General features: G+C 45.3%; 2 protein-coding genes across 5 annotated transcripts in view; both read left to right on the top strand.

Annotated features, from left to right (window-relative positions):
* Positions 1-1456: 1456 nt before the first annotated feature.
* LOC132654588 (uncharacterized) lies at positions 1457-23148 on the top strand. Of its 4 annotated transcripts, XM_060384719.1 has the most exons (3): positions 1457-1954; positions 2468-2525; positions 23006-23148. In XM_060384719.1, exon 3 carries the CDS (start codon positions 23029-23031, stop codon positions 23146-23148), a length of 120 nt encoding a protein of 39 aa, XP_060240702.1. In that variant the 5' UTR covers positions 1457-1954; positions 2468-2525; positions 23006-23028. The 4 variants fall into 4 exon arrangements, with proteins under 4 accessions (XP_060240702.1, XP_060240701.1, XP_060240703.1 ...); XM_060384718.1 differs by lacking the exon at positions 2468-2525; XM_060384720.1 differs by lacking the exons at positions 1457-1954; positions 2468-2525 and adding an exon at positions 5318-5539.
* Cilk1 (ciliogenesis associated kinase 1) overlaps positions 23029-24796 on the top strand; it is a 41451-nt gene continuing 39683 nt past the window's right edge. The window contains exon 1 of the mRNA XM_021656457.2: positions 23029-23278. Within this exon, the coding sequence (XP_021512132.2) occupies positions 23178-23278 (101 nt within the window). The 5' untranslated portion in view covers positions 23029-23177. The remainder of the gene's footprint in view (positions 23279-24796) is intronic.

Raw genomic sequence — 24796 nt, 5'->3', positions numbered from 1 at the left:
ACTACGTTTGGTCGATTTCAATGCCACTTGAAATAAATAGGCACTCAGGAAATCTTCAGTGTTTCCATAGTTGGGAATCACTCAAGCATCACTGCATACTTAAGTAGTTTCTTCGCAGAGAGCCGTAATTAATTATTGAGAAGGGTTAAGGCTTCATCCCGGTCAGAGGACTACTTTTGAAAGTTTAGAAGAATAACGCCCAGTGCGGTTTCTTTGCGCCAGACTAGTTGCATAAAATAAGCCGTTTCAGACAGTTCACTTGAAAAAAAAAATGACAGCCACCTGAGTGTTCTCCCAGTCAGTCTGGTCTCTTTCAGTCTTAATTCATTCAGCCCTAGTCGGAGATTAGTTTCTTAGTCACTGCAGAGACTACATATTCCACGCACCAATCCCGTGAGACCTGAGCTGTCACACAAGCAGCTGAGCGCAGCAATGCCCAGCAGAGGAGCGGCTTAGGTCCTCGCTGCCACGAAACCAGACCCGAGCCCTGCAAGCCCAGTCGCCAGCACTGCCTGCCCACATCCCACCCTGGCCGCTGAAGCCTCGGGGGCGTGCGCCCTCCGCTCGGGGCTCCCCAAGATGCACAGACGACAGCCGCGGGCCTGGCCGTCAGGACACGAGCAATCAACAAGTGTCCCCGCTTGCCAGGGCCTCCCCCGCTCACCGGAGACCCGTCCGGACAGTCCCGAGCGGCCGAAGCGGGCCTTTCCTCGGCTGTCCGTCAAACCCTACCCTCCCTCGCCTCCCCGACGGCCCGGCCCTCGCCGCCCTCCCTCCGCGGTTACCATGCTGGCGGGCGACCGGCCCGGTCCAGGGGCTCCCCGCGCCCGGCTCCCGGAGGGGTGGCGGCTGCCTGGTGTCTACTCCTGCCCGTCTGCTGCAGCGGGGCTTAGCAGAGTTCTCGGTCGGAGAAGCGCACCAGGCAGCGGCAGTAACTGCGAGCCCGGCGTACGGCAGCCATCTTCGCGGGACAGGGGGCCGGGGGCAGGCGCGCTGCGGCGGCCGGGGAGCAGAGCTGCGGAGGGGTCGCGGGTCGCCAGCGGAGGCCGAGCCCCTGAGCGAGCACCCGGACGTCGGCCCAGCGGGAGACGATGTGAACGCGGCGGCGGGGAGCTGCCTCCTCGGCTGCGGAAACTGCGCCGCCGCGCCGCGCATGCGCGCTGCCGCCCGCCCGGCTCGCGGCCGCCGGTCGCGGGCTAGGCTCGCTGGGCCTACTGTGTGCACCCGTCCGCGTCTGCTGCCCTGCGTCCTTCCACCCGCCTGCTGGATCCCGGGAACACCCAGGAAGAAGGGAGCAGGGGTTAGTTCGAAATGTTTGAACCTGAGTTGTAGAGCCCCTGAGTCGATCCTAACTGGACTCTAGGGACACAGTACTTTAGGCGCCCTGGGCACTGGCGTCCTGCCAGAATGCAGAGAGAAAGTGAAAACTCAACCGTCACTGCACCCCACAGACTCTGGACCGGAGAAAACATACGCTCATGTGTGCAGCCGGAGAGTGGTAACAGCCAACGCAAGGCACGTCGAACTACAGATCCCACAATACAACGGGGGAAGGACGCGCTTTTTCAAGGCCCGAAACCGACTTCTGAAGGGGAGGACGCAACGAGGCACGCTGGGACTTGTAGTCAACTGTTCCACGTTGAGCCGGAACTTAACCCACCCCACCCCCCAACCCGGTGCCACTTCTTAAAGCCCAAACATCCGATTCCACGTCAATAGAAGGCACTTGGATTGCACGTTTTAGAACTTTTTCACCCACAGGCGTATGCTAGCAAAACTTACAGGCTTCGTCGTTTTTGACAGACATTTAGACAACATTTATTGAGTTTCTGTAAGTGTCAGGACCTAACAGCCAGACGTTACATTCTACCCGACTTCACAGAATTTAATTTTTTACTGTGCTACTTTATTCTGGAGCTCATAAATGAAGTACGTCCTCGACAAAGAAATGGAGGTAAAAAAATGGGAAGGGATGCAACTTGGTTACAGTAAGAAATTGCAAATCTCGTGTATGTTGTTTGATTGCTTGCTTAGTTCATTAGTTTGTAATCGACCGAGTCCAGTTAATGCTGCCTGCTGGAATATTACCTGGTCTGGTTGGCTTGATTTTGTAGAGATATTCATAATCGCAGCGGGTTAGTGAATACAGCTGTCGGGGTGTGTCCAGAAGACAGCATTTGGGAGCAGTCCTCCCCATCCTCAGGCTCTTACGTTCTGTCCACCCCATCTTCTTTAGCGTTCCCGGAGCTGGGGGCTGGGAGTGGATGTACGTGTCCCCTTTTAGGGCTGAGCACTCAATCACTTTTTCTCAGCAGGTTTTGTAAATAATGGAATCCACCCCTAGGTGGAGACTGTCCTTGTCTCCTCCCTTATGGATTAATCTTGTGGGCTAGGTCAGGAGCTTGGTTAGGGGATCACCCCCTAGAAAAGTGGGACCAGTTTAAGATAATGTCATTTTCCTTCGCAGAATTCTCACCTCCAGTGCATTCCCTAGAAGCCACCATGAGGTGTTCAGGCAGACCCAGGTTGGAAAAAAAATTTTCTTTTTTTAAACTAATGTCTTTTTCTTTAAGATTGTAACCAGAGCCCAAGAACGCTTCTAAACTCTCTAACCTTGTTCTCCTAAGTTACCTTTCCTGTCCATTGGCTGCCCGTACCATACCTACTCATCTGCTTCATTCTCTACCTCCTGGCACTTTCAGATCTTATAGCCTGCCAGTCCCAGATTTAAATTCTTACATTAATGAGACTAAGAACCCTGGGAGGAAACCTCATTTTCCTTAATATCATATGATGGCTCTGCTGGGACATATATATATATATATATATATTACCTGCTTTTTAGTCCCTTCCTTTAAAAGAGTTATTTACTTTTATATGTGTGTATGAGTTTGCACCCAGGTATGTTTATGTGCGCCACATCTGTGAGGGTACTCAAAAAGGCCAGAAGGCATTGGATCACTTGGAGCTGGAGTTACAGGTGATTAGGAGGATTTCACATAGATTCTGGGAAACCTACGTTGGAGCCCCTGCAAGAGTAGTTAAGTGCACTTAACAGCCAAGCCATCTCTCCAACAACCTGCCCTTCAATTCTTTAATCAGCAAAAAGGAACCTGTCCCCCGACTCCTAGACAGAATCCCTCTGACCAGCTTTTGAGTCTCTGCAGAAGCTTCTCTGCCGAAGGCTGAGTGAAACACTAGTCTCCGGGCATGAACAAACGCTCGGAAGGCACTTTAATAACATGTCCATTTAGTAAAACAGTCATGAGTTTCCTCCACAGACCCTGTAACCTCCTATTTTCTCCACAGGGCCATGGACTTTTGACAGGGTTTACTGTATCAGATACGAATTCCCTCCTGTGGAGCAGGTCTCAGAACCAATCAGAAAGCAGTTGATTTTCCCTGTAACCTTCATGCCACTGTTGGACCAGTGAGCACACCTCGCCCAAATCCTGTATTTTGGAACAGCCCTTTTCTATGGATATTTTATTTGTACATTATTAGCTACCCATAAAAATAGCCTTTACAGTCAACGGAGGCCAATAACTCAGTAGTTTTCATTGTTTTTAAAGGACACTCTAGAATTGGGTCTTTCACAAAAACTTTTTTTCTCCCAATGACCCTTTAAAATTAGGTTTTAAGCCGGGCGCGGTGGCACGCAACTGTAATCCTAGTGCTCATTGGTTTTTAGTATCTCACGTATTTAGAGGGTTATAATTTCCCGAGGGTCAGAACTACTGATCTAAGCTACTTAGAAACCCAGTGAACCTCTGACAAGAGTAGAGGAAGACAGTTCCTCTCTTTGCAGGGTAGGCTTGGCCTGGACCAGTAAATTTGAGTAAAACTTAAACATTTTAGTTACTTTAAAAGTTGCCTCTTGTGAGCACCTGATGACTTCTTAGGCTTCTTGTCTTGTGTTCACTGATGATGGTTTGTGAGTTTCTCTTGCCATACGGCTTGGCTACCATTTAAGTAAGCAAGGAGGTAGATAAATGTTGGCAGAAGCCTAAGGGACCTGCAGGTTTCCTCAACAAAAGGAATATGCCATTAGGGCTTTGGTAGAGTCAGGGGTCGGGAAAGACTGCCCTCAGTCTTTAGGATTCAGAAGTAAATAATGAAAGGGAAACGATAATGGTGGTGAGCTCTCATGCAGCCCACGCTGGCTCTGCACTCTTGCCCTTCCGCTTCCACCAGCGCAGGGTCACACGGCAGCAGGTGTGCGTCACTAACTTGCCAAGCATTGGCAGGCAGAGTTAAATTAAAAAAGGTGAAAGGGTTCCTGATACATTGGTTAAAACCGTGTTGTTTAGAACGGTGTGGCTCTCCAGACCCGTGGCATCTGCCCCGGGAACTTCTGGTGTGGAGTCTAGCAATTTTTTCTTTACTAGCTTCTAGGGTACCTCTGTGGAGTGATGAAGTTGAGGGGCCTAGAGGTAATTTGTTTTTTTTTTTTTTTTTGTTTGTTTGTTTTTTCTAAAATGCTTCAGAGCCATTCCTCAGGATGACTTAAGGTGAGGCCTACAATTTTCCTTTATTTGTTTGTTTATTATTACATAGTTCAGGCTGTCCTAGAACTCACTATGCACGTAGACCCGGCTGGCCTCAAACTCACGTAGATTCACCTGCCTGTCCATCCCAAGTGCTGGGATTAAAGGTGTGCACCACCATACCCGTTTTACAATATAATTTATGATGTGAGTTTGTTCCATTGGTTCTCAACCTTCCGAATGCTGTGACCCTTTAATACAGTTCCTCAGGTTGTGGTGACCACCAACCTTAAAATTATTTTCATTGCTACTTCATAACTGTAATTTTTGCTACTGTTATGAATTGCAATGTAAATATCCCTGTTCTGGGATGGTCTTTGGCCTCGTTTGACTCCCAGCGAGGTCACAACCATGGGTTGAGAACCGCTGGAAACTGTTAAATTTCCTACAGCTGCACAGAAAGGAGAGTGAAGATTGCATCTAAGGTTGGTTTCCCACGTGGGAAGATCAGCCGTTCAGTCTTTCAAACTTAAGTTGCAGTAGTGCTGAAAGCCTTTTTCTACTGTGATTAAATATAGACACCAATATGTGTTGTTTTAAAACGTCGTGAGTGCACAGTTCGGTCGCATTGGTTGATGTTCAGACAGGAAAACGTTTTCAGCGGGGCTCTTTCTCTTTGAGTATATTAGGTCAGCCAGCCTGGCCCCGGCGAGTCTGCAGCTCCTGGGTGGGCTCGCTGCGAGCCCGGTGCGGCCGGGAAGCTCAGCGCCGCCCCCTGCCGAGCATCCGGGAGAAGGGCTCGGTGCAGGGCCGCGCGGGGCCAGCGAGGGGAGCTGCAGGGCAGCTTTTCCAGGGAAAGCGGCCGGTCGTCCCCACTGGAAGCCACTCCGCCTTTTGTTTGTTTTGCTGCCCGAGGCCGCGGTGCGGCGGGTTCCTGCTGGATGCCACGCGCTGTCGGGTGTGGACTCGCCGGGCTTGCCCGCTCGGATCCCACTGCCCCTGCCTGCCGGGCCCGCTCGGGTGCACGCGCCGCCGGGCTGCGATCGCCACCAGTAAGTGAGGCTGGGGCTGGAGGGCTGCGCCGCGACCTGTCGCTGGGTGCTGGGCGGTACCGGCTGACCCGACCACTCACGGCCAGGAAGGCTGGGGACTGCGGCTTCCCTGTGGACCCCGCAGGAAGTCCTGCGGGTCTCGCCCCTTTGCCGAGAATACTCCCGAGCCCAGGACTCCTGGTGGGTGTGTTTACCTTTCAGTCTGGAGATCGAGCATCCTAGCGGACTTGAAACCTTTTGCGGGTGGAGATGCGGGTGGGTGGGCGCTGACGACTTGGGCTTACCATCTGCCTAACTAGGCCCTTGACAGTCCCCAGGGGTCTGAGCAAGAATACTCAACACCCTTCCTCGAAACCATTTCCCCCCACATTTCCTTCTACTCTGATTTCTTTCTTTCCACTCCAGCTAGATATTTAGAGGAAGATGTTGTAAGATTTTGTTTTTGTGTTTTAGAACAACCGTTTGTTTTGTGGTGTTAACCTTTTAAAAGTTTTAAGTATCATTTATGGCTTGTGCAGGGGGTAAAATTAATGCACTTTTCTGCAAAGGTGTATATTCATTTCCACTTATTACTAAAGAGCAGCTTTTGCTAAGTCTGAGGGGAGTCCACCCCGGATTTTGCACACCTGACTGGATCTCTAAGCTATTAAAACTGTTTTTTGTGGGGTTTTTCTTGAAGGGGAGGTGTTGGTTTGGGTTTTTTTGTTTTTGTTTTTTTTTTAATAATTTTGACCCCAGCACTCTTTGTAGTAAGAACAGTTTGATAGTTTTATTTCACCCGTTTCCTGGTGAGTCAGGGGTTTCAGGGTGTGCCTCAAATAATGAATGGTGCCCTTGCTTCATATAAAATGAAAGGAGCTTTAAGTCGGTTTAGTGAACATGTAAGTTGTTTGAAAGATCTGTGCCTTGGCTGTCTCCATAACTGCTACAGTAGCTAATGTATGTATGCATAAATATGCACATCTGAAATAGTTTCTGAACAAAGCGCTACAATTTGGTAGGTTCCTTAAGGCCTCCTAAGGCCCCAGACTTGTAGATCACTGGGAAGTCAGTAGAGCTGAGGGCAGGGCAGCCTTACGGAAGCCCTGCACACTTTCTGCTGCTTCTCTTCCACTTTGCCTTATGCCTTTCCTCCTGGGTGGGAAGAGGGCAGCCTCAGTTCCTAATGAGACCAGCCAGTTTTGATAATGGAGGAGTGTGCTGGAGGATCCATGGAGCTTGCCTGAGTAGGCAGGCTCCTGCCACCCTTGGCAAGGGAGCGGAGCATTTATACCAGTCACAAAGAAGCCGTTTTTCCTACTGAAGTTTCTTCCCTATATGCCATGAATAATCTTTAACAGAATAAGGAGTTGGCCATCTGGAGTTTCACTTAGTGAGTTCAGTCACTCCATCAAAGCCCTTTTCATAGTTACCCTGTTCTGTTTTGTCTTTCCCTTGTAGCTTTTTAAGGTTCCTAATAAAGGTGGGGATTGTTTCATTTTCTAAGCATTTGAATTATCTTTAGCCATTTCCCCTTCATCCTTTGTATCAGTGAGTCATCAAGACCTTTGAAATATGTTTCATGTAGATCCTTCCCTCTGCATCTAATCTACTTCTGCCCTTCCCTTCCTGCAACTTGAAACACTGTGGCCAGCCTTCCAAGCCTGTTAATAAGCCCTGGTGGAATGCTTGTCCAGGGAATGAGTGAATGAATGAGAGGCTTCCCACTCTGTTCTCTTCATACCTTCTGTTGCCGGGCTGAGTTTTTCACATGATCACTTTGTTTAATTTCTCCTGGCCGTGCAGCCTTCAGTTGGTCTTTATCATCTATTATGTCAGTTCTACACTAGTCCACCTGATTTTTCAAGGCCTTCCATAATGGACCTCATCCTTCACATCTAAATTCTTTGGACATTTTTAATGTCATAGTGTGGGAGCCAGACTTCTTCAACCAAATGTCATTATCATCTTACTCTGTAAAAACTCTCTCTATGCTCCATACTCTCCAATGCAAATAGTCCCCACCCCGGGGAGGAGGGGGAATACATATGTTTGTGTTTGTAAATATGTTCATGTGCATCTATGTGTACATGTATGTGCCCAGAGGTCAACACTAGTTGTCTTTCTCGGTCCTATCTTGTGTTTAGAAACAGTGTCTCAGCCAGGCACAGTGGTGCACACCTGTAATCCCAGCACTCTGGGAGGCAGAGGCAGGTGGATCTCTGTGAGTTCAAGGCCAGGTCTACAAAACAAGTCTGGGACAGCCAAGGCTACACAGAAAAACCCTGTCTCCAAAAAAACAAACAAACAAAAAATAACAAAATAGTGTCTCACTATTTCGGTTAGATTACAAGTATGCACCTCCCTGCCTGGCTTTGTCTTGTATGTGGGTTCTAGAGTCTGAATGCAGGTCCTCATGCCTGCACAGCCAATACTTTATCAACTCCCGAGTCATGTGAGTCCTGTTTTGGTTTTTGTTTTGTTTTTACTTACTCATTTCTCTTCTTTTCCTTAAAAGTCTTGAAGTATTTGTTCACTAGCCTATCATTATATTGCTCTCTAATCAGCTTAGGTTACTTTAAGACTCTTGAGGCCAAGAGCCGTATTTTATGCCTGGCAGTATGCCTTTGTGGTTTCAGAGTCAGGCAGAATTGTGGTTGGGCTTGACATTACTCTTTAGTCACATGGCTACATGGAATTCTTGCAGCATTACTCTCCTCTCCAAGCCAGATGCAGTGTGAAGATGGTCTGCTGTGCCTTCTCAGTGATGGCTGACCAAGCTGTGCTCACCCCTCCAGAGCTCCGGTCAGAGTCCTAAGCAAGTGGCTCACATTTGGTAGGTTTCTAGTAGACAATGCATAGTTGAGCCTAGAAGAGGACTAGGCCCATCAGGCAGTGAATCGTACCCATACTGAAAACACCAGAGCTTTGCGTTACTCCTGGCTACAACTCTGCTTCTGGAATCTGTTGCTGTTTTTCCTTCTGAACCTGCCAGGAATATTTCTGCCTTAAAAAAAAAAAAAAAAGGAAAGGAAGAAAGGAAGGAAGAGAAAAGAAAAATCAGCAACCTCTTCTACTTCATTTTGTGGGATCTTGTTGAGTTTAGGATATACCTATCCAGAGTGTTAAGTGCTTGTGAAAGATGACTATATGCCTTTATCTTATTTGTTTGTTTTGGTTTGGGGGACAGAGGCTGTGGTGGCACTATTAGGAGGAATAGGCTTGTTGGGAGTGGATGTGGTCTTGATGGGGTCAGGTTCAGGCCCAGTGTCACTCTTTCTTTCTGCTGTAGAAGTCTCAGTTACCTCTCCAGCACCATGTCTGCCTGCACACTGTCATGCTTCCCACCGTGATGATAATGGACTAAACCTCTGAACTATAAGCCAGCCCCAATTAAATGTTTGCTTTATAAGAGTTGCTCTGGCCATGGTGTCTCTTCACAGAAATAGAACCCTAACTAAGGCAGAAACTTGCTCAGCAGCCCACGCTCGCCTCAGACTCATGGTGACCTACGTGCTTTAGCGTCCCAAGTTTCAGGATTGAAAGTGTGAACCTTCACCCCTGACTTAGGCTGCACGAATCTACGTAAGACTACGTAGCTGGTGGTGGTTTCTGGATAGACTTCAGGGTATAGTGACCATTCTAGTTTCATCGCTATTGCTGTGATGGAGCACACTGACCAAAAGCAACTTAGGGGAAGAGAGCTTATTCCACCTCACAGGTCACAGGTCACAGTTTATCATGGAGGGCAGGCAGGCAGGAACTTTAAGCAGAAGTCATGGAATAGTGCTACTTCTGGCTGCCTCACAACTCATGCTTAGCCCAGGACCACCTGCCTGCTCAGGGAATGGTGCCACCCACGGTGGACTAGGCCCACAATCAAGACAACCCCCCACAGACCAATCGAGGCAATCCTTCAATTAAGACTCCCTTCATAGGTGGCTCTAGGCCATGCCAGGTTGACAGTGAATGCTAATTAGGACAGTGACCTTTCTGTATAAGCTGATCTGTAGACTGAGGTTCAGTATCTCACCTAATTTTTCATTCTTCGTTAGCACTCTTTGAAGGCCATGACATTTTTTACAATTAAATTTCATCCATCCATCCTTCTATCCATTCATTCGTTCATTCATTCATGCATGCATTTATGTTTTTTGCAGTAGGGTATCAATGTGTATGTAGCCCTGGAACTTGCTATGTACCCAGACTAGCCTCAAACTCACAGAGATCTACCTGCCTCTGCCTCCTGAGTACTGAGATTAATGACATGCATCACCACACCTGGCTCCATGGCATTCTTTTTTAAAGACAGGGTCTTTGTAGCTCAGGCTGGTCTGAAATTCAAAGCATTTGACTCCAGACTGCCTCCGCATCTCGAGTGCTGGTATTTCAGGTGTAAGTCAGCACACCTGGCCTGGTCATGGCATCCAGAAAAGGGCCTGTGACTGGAGTGTCAGACTCTGCCTGTGGGCCTCAGTGTTTAGAGATGGTGTGGTCGCCTGAGATCATGTACGGATGTGTGTGATGGATGACTCAGACATGTTGTTATGAGGTCATAGTGTAACTGTCGCCGTACTTAGGTTAGTGTTTACCTTTGGACTACAGCTCTGACTTCCTTATCAAAATACACGTGTTCTGGCCAGATATGGTGGCTCACACCTATAATACGAGCATTCAAGAAGCTGAGGCATACAGATTGCTGTGTCTGAGATCCACCTAGAACACATAGTGAGTTCCAGGCCAGCCTGGACTAGATATAGAGGGAGATCCTGGGGAAATAGTGTGGGAAGAAGAAAATGGAGCTGCCTTCACTTGAAGGCCAGGAAGTAAAAGAAGCAGGTCAGACTGTCTCAGAGATAGTAACTCTAAATGCTGTGGCACTCTTTCTGCTCAGCCTGAGCTGCTGGCCAATGAGAGAAACATTGCCCTGTTTAACACTTCAGGGAAATGTTCAGCTCAAGCTGTACCCTTACATTCCTAACTTCCTGATGGAGCTACTGGAGTGTCCTTCATACATTGAAAGGTAAACTCTTCAGAGGAAGTGTAATTCATGGACTCTGTGCAGACCGAATCCACATTCTGTGTCTATCTGTGAAATTAGATGTGGGTTCAGGATCAGGAAAATATTCATAAGCCTTTTACCAAGGTTGTGGGAGCATATGCACCTTAGTAAATGACCGGCTGTTGACATTCACACATTTAAAAGTCGCCACTCTGAAGATGGTGAAGATTCCATGGTTGTCAGTGGGTTCTCTGACTTCTTCTGCAAAGGTGTGGTGTTAGATGATCTTCAGGTATACATATAGAAAGAAGAACTTCCAGTTTTCTTGTATTAATCTCAGAAATATGAGGAGAAAGACCACTCACCCAAATCTTCATGGCCAAATTAATTAAAGCACCAATTAATTAAAGCAAGCTTTTTTATTCATATGCATGGGCTGCCTTCCCCTGAGACAGGGTTCAAGGGGTTAACATTGGGCATGAACAAATTAAGTTTCTTTTTATTTTTGTTTTTTTCAAGACAGGATTTTTCTGTGTAGCCTTGGCTGTCCTAGACTCACTTGTAGACCAGACTATCCTTGCACTCATGGAGATCCACCTGCCTTTGCTTCCCAGAGTGCTGGATTACAGGTGTGTGTCACCACGACCTGCTGAGTCGAGGCTTTTTATAGCACAGGGGTGAGGCATTTTCAAATGGGGGATTTGGCAGGCAGATAGGCAGGGTCACAGAAATAACAAGGTGGTCATAACAACAGGTGGTCATAGCAGCCTCTTCCAGAGGACCCAGGTTCCATTCCCAGCACCCATGTGCTGGTTCACAGTTATCCATAGCTAAAGTTCTAGTTCAACATTCTCTTCTGACCTTCCCCAAGCACACGCATGGGACACACACATACAGGCCAGTAAAACAGTCATACAAATAAAGTAAATTAACCTAAATCTTAAATAATAACAATAATAATGTTATTTTCCAGAACAAGGATTAAGAGTTCTAATTGCTTACTTGACAGTACCACCTCTAACCTTAACAAACTCTGAGGTGCTTCAAAATGTGGAACTTTTTAAGCTCCAAGGTGACACCCATGATGGAACTTTTGTGATGGCCATACCTGATTCTGCAATAGATTGTGGTTGAAATGCAGAAATAATAACCTCTAACTGTGCCTGTGAGCTATAAATCTATGTTTAACATATATAAATATCATCTACGAAAATATTCCAAAATAGCCTGCTTCTTCGTAAACTTATTGTAGTTCACAAAAGTGATAGTTAATCTTTTGTCCTCTTGGATTCTTTCATTAAAACTAAGTTTATTAGAGAATTAGTTCAGATGAAACTGGAGGAAAAAATATCTTTTAAGATGTATGTGTTTTTCAGTGGCCCCGTTCTAATATGGTTTGACCAGTTTGGCCACGAAGAAGGCTGTCACACCTACAATCAGAAAAACACTTTACAGATCTATAAGTATTCATCAACACACCTTTTTGAAGACTGTTCTGTGCCCTGCTGTCTGCAGGATTGTAAGTGCTAGGAATGCAGTTGTGAGTAGGCTAAGACCTCTGCCCTCCTGGAGGCACAGTCTAGAACTATATACTTTTATAAATGTGGCCTTGAAAGATGATTTGTATGGACAGTGTTTCCATTTACATAGGAAACTTCTGTTTGGGAAGTTATGGCCTGGACACTAGGTCCTGCCCTCTACCTGTTTTGTGACTAAACCTGTAGTGAATTGTGGCCATGCCATTTGTTTATGCGATGTCTATGACTGCTTCCCTCCAACAGTGGCAGAGGTGAGCCATTGTCATGGAGATGTGTAGCCCGTGGAGCCTCAGGTATTTACTGTTCCTTGACAGAAAAAGTTTACTGATCCTTGCTCTATTTTTATCCCTATTGCATTTTAGTGAAGTGTTATAAAGCAAGTTATAACCATTCCTAAGTTAAGCTTGTTGTAATTCCAATTTGACAAGATTTAGATTCCCCATGGAAACATACTGCTTAGATATATCTGTGGATGTGTTTCCAGAACACCTTAGCAAGGAAGACCCATCCTGGATATGTACCAGCCCAAGCTGGGATCCTCGACTGGATGAAAATGAGAACAGGTGCTCGGTGCTGGTGTTTAACTCTCCCAGCCTCCCACTGGGGATGCAGGGTGGCCAGCCACCTCCTTCCGCCCTGACCTCCCCGCCATGAGGGCTGTACCTTAAATCTGAGTCTAAAGGAACTCCTTCCAAAAGTTGCCTTTGTGAGGTATTGTCTATAATGAAAAAAATCACTATTACCGGGGTTAGGGACATGAAACGGTTTCTGGGGCAGAAAAGAAGGCCCAGCAGTCAGTCAATGTCTGAGGGCATATTTAATGCACTTCTTTGTGGAGGCACAGAAAGCAGGTTCTTTTGGTTTTGTAGCTGCTATTCCTAACTCAGTTGTCCAAGAGACAAGATGCTTCTAAGATTTGTTTGCTAAAGAGTGTACAGGGAGAAGAATTAGGTCCTGGAGAAAGAAATATAAAAGGTGTGTACTGGTTTTAAGTAGTTTATAAAGAAATTCAGTGTTGAGTTACTTTCTTAAAGTTGTTACACATTTGAATTAGGATACAGGAAGTATTAGAAATATTTACGCACTGTAAGGTAACGTGCACTTTGGAAGTACCTTGAGAAGGTCATTAGGAGCTTGTACATAAGCAGACTGTGAGGCAGATGAAAACATCAGGACCTCAGCAGAAAGCCACTGAGGCCCAGGGTCAGAAGCCCTTCTGAGAGTCTGGGAAGTCTGAGCAGCACTGATGGAGCACAGCTGGAACCCCCCAGTTTGCATATAAGTTTGTATTTGTATGTAATTGTGACACTGATTCCTTGACCATCAAGGTTCCAAAATAAAGAATGGACCACAGTTGTACTGTCCATGGCCCATTTCCTAGGCTGTGAATGAGCAGGATGCCTGGCGGGCGTGCCTGGGCATGAGCAGATGTCCCCTGAAGTTGAGGGGAGAGAACTGGAGCAGGGAACAAGAAGGTTTTCACCAAAATGGTAACATTCATTTCAAACATTTTCCAGAACTCTTTGAAGGAAAGCCTTTTTTCTGTTTAGCTAGAGCATTACCCAAACACAAAAGGCTCCTCCAGCAGCATAGACGGGCCTCCCTGTGACTGGAGGCCTAAGAGGCCTGCAGCTCCAACAGCTCTGTGCTGTTGCCCTTCTGCTTCAGAACTTCAAACTGCTTCCGGAGAGCTCAACCAGCTCCCTTGATCTTTGTTTTGTCCATGAAGAAAGAGACACACTGAGAGTTTTCTGTACCCAAGGAGGTACAGAAAATAAATAGTGAAGTCTAAACTTCAAATTTGGGCCAGCCTTTGAAAACCTGCTGTGTGCAGAAAGGGTGTGCATTGTGAAGGCACAAAGAACAGAGAGATGTATGCTGCATCCTTGCAGGGGACTGTCCACTGGGTCACTCAGCATGGGGCAAGGGCCGACACAGGTGAGCACTCACGTCATGAGCAAGGTTTCTTAGTTGTATCTGTTCATGGGACAGGACAGAAGGTCTAAAATGGATATGTGAGCTGACCTGGGAAAGAGGAGGCAGTTCTTAACTTGGAGTCTTCCTTCCAACTTGCTTTAGTCAGGTACCTTGGAACAAAGACAATTAATTAATGCAGTATCCATCTGTATTATGCAACATAAATGTGGTTTCATAATATGGATAACCTCACAGCTACAGCAAAAGATAACAGTTGGCCTTTTTACCAAATTTTAAGGAGCTCAACAGTTTGACGCATTCCTCTGCTATTAGACTGAAGTCCCAGTGAATCATGGGTAAATGTGATGGAGAGGAGCAGGGACACTTGAGTTGGAGGTGAGTTCCACACAGTTAAAGATACCAAATAGTTTTGTAGTTACTTTGGCTGGGTCTCATGTATCTTAGGTTAGTTTCAAACTCATGTGGCCAAGGATGACCTTGAAAGCCAGATCCTCCTACCACCACCTGAGGAGTGCCAAGATTATAGGCACACACCCTCACGCTCAGTTCATGCAGTTCTGGGGACTGAACCAAGTTCAGGTTTGGAAAGCACTCCACCAATGGAGCTACATTCCTAGCCCCCATGCAGGGATCGTAAAGGCCCAAGAGAAACTGCATAGAAAAATACTCTGGGGTGGAGAGAGGAAACCTGTTTTGGCCAGCTACTTCTTCAGGCATCTCTGAGTGATACCAGAGTAAATTCTGGATATTTCTTACTGAATCTTTATGTTGTGTTTATATCGTGCATTCTTTCGAAATGGAAACACATGGTGGAAGCAAGTGCAAAGTGAACCTCAAGCAAGTAGGCTCTACATGTCTGTGACAATAGCCTCTTCAGCCTTTATGACTCTTATGGCTTGGAAATAAAGCGGCTGTGTGCTGAAGGCTAGGTTCCCAGCTGATGGGTACAGTCACTGAGAGCTGGTTAGATCCTGAGGGTTCTAACCTAACCAGTGGATTCTGATTTGACAGCAGCATTGGGTGGTGATGGGAACCTTCATAGGTCAGGGGGTCAGACCTGTTTGGAGGAAGTAGATTGCTAAAGACCTATTCTCTAGGACCATATCTTGTCCGGTACTGCATTGTGTTTCTTTCTGCTTTCTGTCAGCCGTGAGTTCAGCAGCTTTGCCATAACGGTGTATTCACCCTCTGGCTCAAAGGATACGTGGCAGAGGATATGAATACATCCCAACATAAATCATAAACTTAAAATGTTGAGATTCTTGGGTTTGTTTGTTTGTTTGTTTGTTTGTTTTTTGTAAGGTGATTGTGTGTTTTGTGAGGTTGGGCATACCTGACAGCACAACGTTCTGCTTTTACACAGTCTGAAAACAATAAAGCCAGCCAACTGTGGGTTGAAACATCTGAAACTATGAACTAAAATATGTCATTTCTCCCTTTAAGTTGTTTGTGCCAAGTACTTTTTCACAGTGATGAAAACTGACCCAATAATGATGCTGGTAATAAACATCAGTTTATCACCTCCCTTTCAGTGTAGCCTTCACCTGCTGAATCTGGAGGGCTTTTAGCTGTTCTTGATAGAATAGTGAGTCCAGTATCAAGGACATTTAATTTGGTCATCCAGCAGGAAATCAAAGGCACATATATTCAGGGAGTGCACAGCAGCCCTGCTAATGGCAAACAGGGCTGAACCCCCGTGTTTCTGTTCATCCTTAACAGACGAGAATCTTGTCTTTGCAGCTGGCGTCTCAGAGTGCTCCGCGTGCCCCAACCAGCGCAGCTTTTATGCAACCATGCTCAAGAGAGACTCAGGCTGCTTCTGTCACCTGTCGTGGTTCTTCCTTATAGCCCTCCTCTGCCCGCACCCACACTTCCCTTTTGATAGCGTGTGCTGGGGCTGCAGTTCCATCTCTAAACAGTGTTTGGTAGAAAGTACTGTGTCTTTGCTGGGCTTAAATTTATGCCTAGGACTAGAGCAGGTGGCTGTTAGGCCTGAATCTGCTAATCTGGAATAAAATCAGGGTTCTATAAGCTAAGGAAGATGAGTAATGCTGCTGGTGAGTGGGCTGGCGATAGCATCTGCCAGAGTGTCCTCTCTTTTTCTTTGCATTGTCCTTCACCCTGTTGTGTCCCAGAGCAACTGAGCATCTGTTCTCTGCTTTCAACTTAGGACGTGAGTCCATCATATTTGGTCCACAAAAGCAGTAACTGAACTATACTGATGTCAGACATATTTAACCTCTTCTTGCTTGAATGTGCTTAGAATTGGGTTTTGGTTTACTAACAGCACTTTATTTTTTTCAGTGTGGAAAATAATTAGGTGCAGAAAAGGAAACGGCTACCTGTGTGAGTGCTTCTGTTCTCAGGATCCATACATAATGCAGCTAATCAGTTCTCTAATACTGCTTTGCATGCTTGAGAAAATCTGGTTCCACAGCCTCCTACACCTCCAGCATTCTGTGCTCTCATTAGGGCCCTTACTGTGTTTGTTAATGCATCTCTTTAGAGTTTGGCAACCAGAAGTGAACAGCAGCTCAGCCTGGCATTGCCATGTTGCATGATCCAATGGATATCATTCCCTGTGTTTTATGTAAATGAAAGTCCATAAAATCTCAAAGTATGTCATCTTGGTCTGAGCATTATGTTTCTGAATAAGGCCCCACTAATGTACTGTCTTAAGGAGGAAAGTAGAACTTGTATAGCTATTTGCAATTGCCTAGTGAGCATGTTTAATGGCTGTTTTGTTGTAGGGGTGGTTTTGCTAGTCTGTTAGCTTGTTATTTTGTTTGTTTGCTTGCACTTCTAAAAGGATCAAATCCTGGCCTGTGTGGGTAGGCCCATGTTGTACCATTGAGTGACATCATTAGGTGAGATGTGTTCTGTATAGTTCAAGTTCAGCACCCCAGATAGTAGACTTATAAAACATCTCTTTCCATTGTCCAAATAACACAATCACGTATTGCACATCCCAATCTGTGTTGTTTGATTAAGTCAGGTCAGTTGCCTTTGCGTAGGCCTCTATCATATGTCGCTCACCCATCGCAGTGGCCGCTACTCGTTTCTCTGCCTTTGCTTTCCCTGTTCTAACAGCTACAGTCTCCAGGGGAGACTTCTGTTTCTCTGCAAGACTCTAGAGGCTACCCTCCACAAGATAAAGACTCAAACTCCTACACAGTATACAAATGGGTCCCACTCTGAGGTGCTATTTCCCTTCAATGCCCTTGCCTTCCATGTACCCTAGCCCTCCCTGGAGAGCCTTCAGAATGGTCAGAGCTGCTTCCCACTCAGCCTGCCTCTTAGGAGTGGGCCATGTACCAGAGATGTGGTTCTCCAGGTGATTCTGAAGTTCAGTCAGGAGGAGCGATCCCTAGGCTTTCTCTTCCTTCTAGACAAATCACAGCGTTATCCCTGCTGAGCCTTTATGTGTGTAGCTCTCTCTATATAACCCTTTTCTCCCCCTGTCTGTGCAATAAAGTCTTGTTCATCCTTTAGTATCCTAGTACTGCCTCATCTCTGAAGCCTGTCTCATCTCTTCTCACTTCCCTCTCTACCGTGCTCTCATAGCACTTAATACATTTTCCTTATATGCACCCATTGTGAATTATTTCAAGAGAAAATACTTTGTTTACATTTGACGTGCGTCTAAAATCTTGGATAATGTTTAGCCTCTCGGCAAAATTTGACTAGAGTTGGACATCAGCGCATGGAGAAGCATTAGTCCTACCTGTTGTGCAGTCATTGTATAATTACTTGACAAAACAGCATACAAAGCTGCTACGGTGACACAGTGACAGTCAGATCTTGCCAAAATAATTTATTTTTGTTTCTTGATAATAACAACAAATTGTAACAAAGAGGAATTGTCAGGGTAATTGTGTGTGGAATGATTCAGTGGATCTTAATATCAGTAAAGTGTTTCATTCATAAGTAGTTTTCTTAATATTTCAAGAAAGCATTGTTACAATTATCCAATTTAAGTGGGGAAGGAAATAGTGGTGCATTAGCTGTAAAGCAAAGGCGTTTGTTAATAATTGCTAGTATAAGGCCACTGCAAAAGGGAAACGGGGCGCCCACACACCACTGTAATAGAATCGTTATTAAGCTTTAGTCAACACAATACATCAAGGAGGTGGAAGAGCGTGAGAGGATTCAGAGGTGAGTGCCAGAGATAATTAAGGAATGGAAAATGGGTCCTCTGAGGAAAGCTGTGCAGTGAAGGCTGCAGAAAGCTGAACCACACTTGACTACTGTGTGCACATTCACTCTCATGACGTGGCTTCTTCAGAACACTAAACGTGTAGAGATTAGTTTAAATAGCAGTATGCAGGGAGGGTTAGACAGGAAGAAAAACATCTAATGAACTAGAAAAAAAATGCAGCCTGGTCATAGCAGACTCCTAGTTTTAAAAACAACTTACCATTATCTAAAGAGCAGAACAGATGTCACCAGAACAAACAAACAAATAAATAAATGAATAAATGTATATTTATGGGGCTGGTGGGATGGCTCAGCAGCTACTGGACTTGCAGTACAAGCCTGGTGACCTGAGTTTGATCCCCAGAATGCAGGTAAACATGGAAGGAAAGTGCTGATTCCTCAAGATTGTCCTCCAACCTCCAAACTCACGCCATGGCACATGTGCTCCCTCCCACCACATCGCGCCCTTTATGTGCACAGATGCACAAAGACACACAGGAATAACAACAATTTAAAAATGAAGGATGCAGTCCTTTATTGGTTAGAAGATTCTTGGCGAGTCAGAGTACCAGTGAGTTGTTTGTTTTGTGGGTTGGTTTCTGGAAGATGATATAGAGCAGTGGCTTGGGAGTCTTAATAAACTACAAAGGAAGCTATGGATGCCATAGAAAGTGTGCACACTACAAAGCAGATGAGGGTGATTATGGCGGAGGAAGGGTCAGATGCACATTGTTGCCATTTCCTGGCCTGTGGCTAGATGCTCTGTATGTCAGGTTGAAGCAGGTCTTGATGCAAACAGTCCAGGATATAATGGTCATACATGGAATTCAGCCCTGTTGAATGAGGAAGTTTTGGGAAGGTCACAGTAAGCAAATCTGCATTTGTGTGTTTTAAATGAAGGCAAACTGTCCAGTGTGAGGTATGTGCCTATTTTAAAGCTCCCCTCTTTCTACTGTTTTCGGAGAAGCATTTAAACTTTGAAGCTGTAGTGATGTCAGATTTAGGGAAAGGCTTCAGGATGAACACGTGGAAGCTCCCGTCCCTACCTGGCTTGCTCACACTACTGCAGCCAGCTGTGGAAGGCTGGCCAGCTGGAAGGCTGACTTTAATTTCTCACAGCCCCAGAGAGGAAGATAGCTTGCAGATGACCTTCACGTGGGAGGGCTGGGGCAAAGGACACTAACCCTGTCATATTGGCACTCCACCCTTAGGATCTCATTCTTAACCCTGTCACCTCTTTCCAGGTTTTATTTCCAAATACAGTCACATTATGTAGGAATAGGAGTGGGGTGAAGACACAATTCAGAACACAGCTCGCCCCTTGTCTTGATTTTTTTCTATTGACATTTTGTCCTAGTTGCCTTAGACCTGCATATATGCATGCATACACGCAGAATACTGATGGTGCTCAACTTTACAGTGGTCCAATTACACTGTTTCAGCTTTAAGTTGGTGCCCAAAGTGCCATGTATTCCATAGAAACTACTTTGAATTCTCAGTTTGATCTTTTCCCAGGCTTGCATTATGTGGTACCATACTCTCTTGATTTTGAGTTGTGACAGCACCTGGCCTACCATGCCAACAGAAGGCAAACAGCTGACCTCTAGAGGGCTTTGCTGGCATTATGTTGTGCTTTGGGTCTACAGCCCATCACAGCTCAAAAAAACCACCACCAACAACAACAACAACAAACCAGCACCCCTGTGTGTACGGAAGATATGTCATACTTGCTAAAGGAGCCCAGCTGTGTTTTGAGCATGAGAAAGGTAGGCAATGCTCAGAGGTGGCATTTGGCAGGTTAGGAATATCAAGCGCATACTTTCAACGTACAGTGGCTCTATCAGGACATAACCCCATTCAAAGCTGTAATCACATCATCATTGTCCTTTAGAACTTTCTGGGTATATTTTCCAGCAAAAACACAAGTACTCATAAGCATCAACTCCAATAAATTTAAAATAGAAATAATATTTATCAAATTTGCTTCCATTTATCTGGTTGCTTCCATTGACTGGAGAATGTCTTTTTATGTAGCATTTTCTTTTTCAGAAGAGATTCCAGTCAAAGCCTAGATTTAGAAACGCAGGCTCTGGCAGCTGAGGAGAGCTGGCTCAGTGCAGTAAAGCATTTGCAGTGCAAGCATGAAGACTTGAGTTTGGATCCTTAACAGCCATGTAAAAAGCCTGGGGGACAGCTGCCCTCCCAGTGCTAGGGAAGGGAGAGGTGCCGAGACAAGCGGATCCTGGGGGCTCACTGTTTAACCGGTCTAGCTAAAACGCTGAGCACCAAGCTTAGTGAGATGCCCTGGCTCGAGGAAGTAAGGTGGAGAGAGATAAAGGAAGATAGCCAAAGCTGACCCCTGGTCTTAGCATGTGCATGCACAGGTCAGTGTGCCTATGCACACACACCACACACACACAAGCGCACACATATGCACAAAGGTGTCTGAGGTCTTCCAGAGCAAAGCTCTGCAATTAAGATTTTAGGATACCTATTTCCCCTCCTCAGTCCCAGATTTAAACCCTTATGCTTTCATTGCTGCTCCTCATGTTGCTAGCATTCCTCTTTGCCATACAACACACCTAGCTTTCCTTAATGACTCCGTATCTTTGAAGACTTCTTATTGCCTCATGAGCCCAAGTGGAACTGACCCAACTGGAAACCATGCCATCTAACTCTGCTTCTCATTCTTTCCTAAAACCAACCTGGTACCCTGTGCCTACTTGAAATATCACCACCCTTGTTCCTTACCATGGCTAAGCCATTTGAGAGAAGGGTCTGTGTCTACAAATATTTATTAATATTTATGTGCCTTATGAATATTTTATCAGTCCACAATGGAATACATCACTGTAAAGAATAGCACAAAGAAGCTGTGGGGAATCTGATCCTGAAGGGCAAGAAGAAATAAAATGTCCTTTCAGGGGGACGGAAAGAGCTGAGCGTGAGTGGGCTGGGGTTGACCCCCAACACGCTCTTTCAGTTGTATGATACAGAGTAGGGAAGGGTTCTCAAGTCACGCACAACTTTTACAAGGACATAGTCTAGGTCTGTTTTTGTGGTTGTTGTTGTTGTTTCTTAGTTTGGAGTTTATGTTAGACCCTGAAATTTTCCAAGCAATAGTCAAGAACTAGAAACTGAACCCAGCATCTCTGTCCTAGGTAACCACAGAGCCGTGGTCAAGACCTGAGACTCACTGTAGGCGCAGCCGTGCTTCTGCCCAGACTGCGCACTGTAGTTTAACTTTACCAATGAATCAAGCTGCGATCCTTTTCTGCAGATCCTATCTTGGATCCCATGTTGAACTCGGTTGTCATAGCTACTTAGTCACCACTAACCTGACAGCTTCTCCATCTGCTCTTGTCTTTTATGATCCTGACACTTTTGACTAGTCCTGGCCAGTTGCTCATAGGATATACTGTATCCCTCATTTGGGGTCTCTGTCTGCTTCCTGTGATTAGGCTCGCCGCGGCTCTGCATTTTAAGGCACACTGACTGGTATCGTGCCTTTCTCATTGCAGTGCAGCTAGAATTTGCAAATTGCATCTTGTTAGTGAGGGTGTTGAACTCTTCATCTACACACAGATGTTTGGGGGGATTGTCTTGTGTTTTGTTTCGAGACATGGTCTCATTGGGCAGCCCTGGCTGGAGAGATCCTCCTGGTTCTCACTCTGGAGTGTGCCTGTGTTAGCATCTAAGGAGCTGTTTGGGGGTTGGATTGGTTTAGGGGAGTTGTTTGTTTTCTGGATTTCTTCCTGTAAAGCTTTTCTTCCCTACAAGTTAACCAGTATATTTTGGGATTATACAGATGTCCTGTTTCAGCCATCCATTACTTTTTCATGTATCAGTGAGTCTTGCCTACTGCAAGTCTTCTTGTGGTATTTGCTTACATTTTTCCTTTTCCTCTGTCAGTATACCTTTATTGATTGGAAATCTTTTGAAGGAGAAGCCACATATTCAGGACTCCTGTGCAGAAAGTCACATCCTTCAATCGTTTTCTGTCATTTGAGTCTTCAGATTACTAGTTTAACAGCATTAGTATGCCTTTATTGGTTCCATTAAGAATTTATGTTATGAATGCTTGCAGTCACCTCGGTTACAAAGCTTCTTTGTTATAGGCAGATTGAATGACTCAATTATATATATTTAAAAAATCAATGGCATTATTTTTTTTAAAAACTGCAACATTGGGTAGTACTGAAGTTGCTACGTATCTTATATATAGGCCTTGAACAATTCTTTTCTTTAGCTTCTGAGCATCTAAAAAAATAAAGTTCTTGATGCTTAGCTACAAATAGTTCATGAGACACGTGTCAGTCTTCTGCAGTGTGCTGTTGGCTTCCTCTGGCTTTTGTATTTTTACATTGCTGGTTGTCGCTGATACACAGAGAACACATTTAGCATGTGTGCTCATAGTTCAGCAGCCCTCATCCGCCACAGTGATGCAGTTTTCCCAGAGAAGCACCGAATTGGAGCTAATTCATTTCATCACTTTCCAAGCATGCTGTCTACTTTTATAAAGACTCTTACTTGTATTTGAAAGAGAATATGTAGGCCCGGAGTTGACAGCTTATTCTGTGACTCCAGAGTGTAAACACTCTAGGCTATACAATGTCAGAAATACTCAGTTCTGCTATTGTGGGTAGAGATAACCAGCAATTGTAAATATGCTTTGTCCCAATAAAACTTTATTTGAATGAATAAATGGCAGTCTAGTGGCTACAGTTCAGTGACCATTGTTTCAGACTACAAAAATATACAGAATCAAAGTGTTCATTAGCATTTGTCCTAATCATCCATGCTTTTCCACAGGCAGAAGACTGATCTTTGAAAATATGTATTTGGGAGATAATCACGTTCTGTTGAATACCTTGTGCTGGTGCTGCCATCGAAAAATCTGGTTACAGTCTGGGAAGGCCTGCTACGGTTGCAGGACTGAACCACCTCGGCCCTGAGATGAGTGTCCCAACAGCGCAGGCGCACCATGAATAGATATACAACGATCAAGCAGCTTGGGGATGGGACCTATGGTTCTGTCCTGCTGGGAAGAAGCATTGAGTCTGGAGAACTGATTGCCATTAAAAAGTAAGTCTATACTTCACCCTTGCAAACTCACACTGAGCTCTGCCTGTCACGATGATTTGAACTCTGTCCTGTCCAATCCCTGTCTTGGAAACATTTCTAAAGGGTAGTAGATAGGAGGCATGAAGAATGTTAGACGATGATTCTAAAGTTATAAAGAAACCATACGACTTCTGATGAGACAGTGGTGAAGCAATGAACTTCACTTTTCAGGAGAGGAAATGTGTCTGGTGTCTGCTGTATGCGGTCTCCTCATCCTTAGTTCTTGCAGCCAGAGGTCAGACCTGTTGAATCAGTTACCTATTGCTACACAGCAGTTTACTCCAGACTTGTGCGTTAGAACATACTATATTATATGTTCAGGTTATTTTTATAAAACTGTTTGTTTCTCAGTTTCTCTCTTAATCCTGCTTTCACACAAATAATTGAAACTCTATTATATTATTTTCACAAGTTTCACAGCACAAGAACTGAGCAGTTATTAGTCTATTCTCGACCCTTTAAGCTAATTTGGCTTCCTCCCAATGTACATCCCAGACATACTTGCACTTTCTATCTTTTCTGCTCCAGCTCCTTTTTTGATCTCACTTCGACTTCTCCCATGGCTCTATCCACTACTTCTTCCACCAACTCCTCACTTCCTGTCTGGCAGGAAGTCCAACCCTATTTTCTCCCTTGCTCAGCAATTAGCTGTGAGCTGCTTCATTGGCTTATCAGGGGACAATTGGGAAGCAGTGTTTATACATCATTAAGACAGGAAATTCTCAGAACAAGGATTGCAGCCAGATATGGGAGGGGGGATTGGTATAGAAATCAGCATTTAAATTACTTATGCCTACAATTATATCTCAGTTTCTGTGGGATAGCACAAATTAGCCGAGTGATCTGGTCCAGGTTCTCTTCTGAGGCTGCAGTCAAAGGGTTCCTCAAAACTAGTATTTTTGATAGGTGGAAGGCGAAAGGATCTGCTTCCAAGGTCACTCATGTGACTTTTGGTGGCATTTAGAACTTCATGTATTGTTGGACTGAGGGTCTCAGTTCATTGCTGATGGTTGGCCGGAGGTTGCCTCTCAGTCCTTTACCGTGTGGACTGATCCAAAGAGTAGTTCACAGTATAGTGACTTGCTTCATTGAGATGCAGGCAGTAAGAAAGCAGTGAGGAGCTGAGAGGAGGCTCAGAGCTTAAGAGTGCTTACTACTCTTAGAGAGGATTGGAGTTCTGTCCCGGCTCACAACAACCTGTAACTCAGTTCCAAGGGCTCTATATACACACGTGGTAAACATAGACAGGGTTTCTCTGTGTAACCCTGACTGTCCTGGAACTCAGTGTGTAGACCAGGCTGCCCTCGAATTTAGATATTCCTGCCTCCTGAGTGCTAGGATTAAAGGCGTGTGCCACCAACACCTGGCATTTTATATTTATGTGTGTGTGTATGTATGTATTTATGTATGTATACATATATATATTTTCTTGGATAGAAGTCTCTCTTCCATCTGTTTGCTCTTTGTACATACCTTTTT

The sequence above is a fragment of the Meriones unguiculatus genome, chromosome 6, assembly GCF_030254825.1.
Source record: "Meriones unguiculatus strain TT.TT164.6M chromosome 6, Bangor_MerUng_6.1, whole genome shotgun sequence".
Classification (NCBI taxonomy): Eukaryota; Metazoa; Chordata; class Mammalia; order Rodentia; family Muridae; genus Meriones; species Meriones unguiculatus.
This window is presented reverse-complemented; position numbering and strand designations above follow the sequence as displayed.

Excerpts from the sequence above, each read along its gene's own strand:
- LOC132654588 (XM_060384718.1), top strand. The coding sequence starts at position 23,029 with ATGTATTTGGGAGATAATCACGTTCTGTTGAATACCTTGTGCTGGTGC.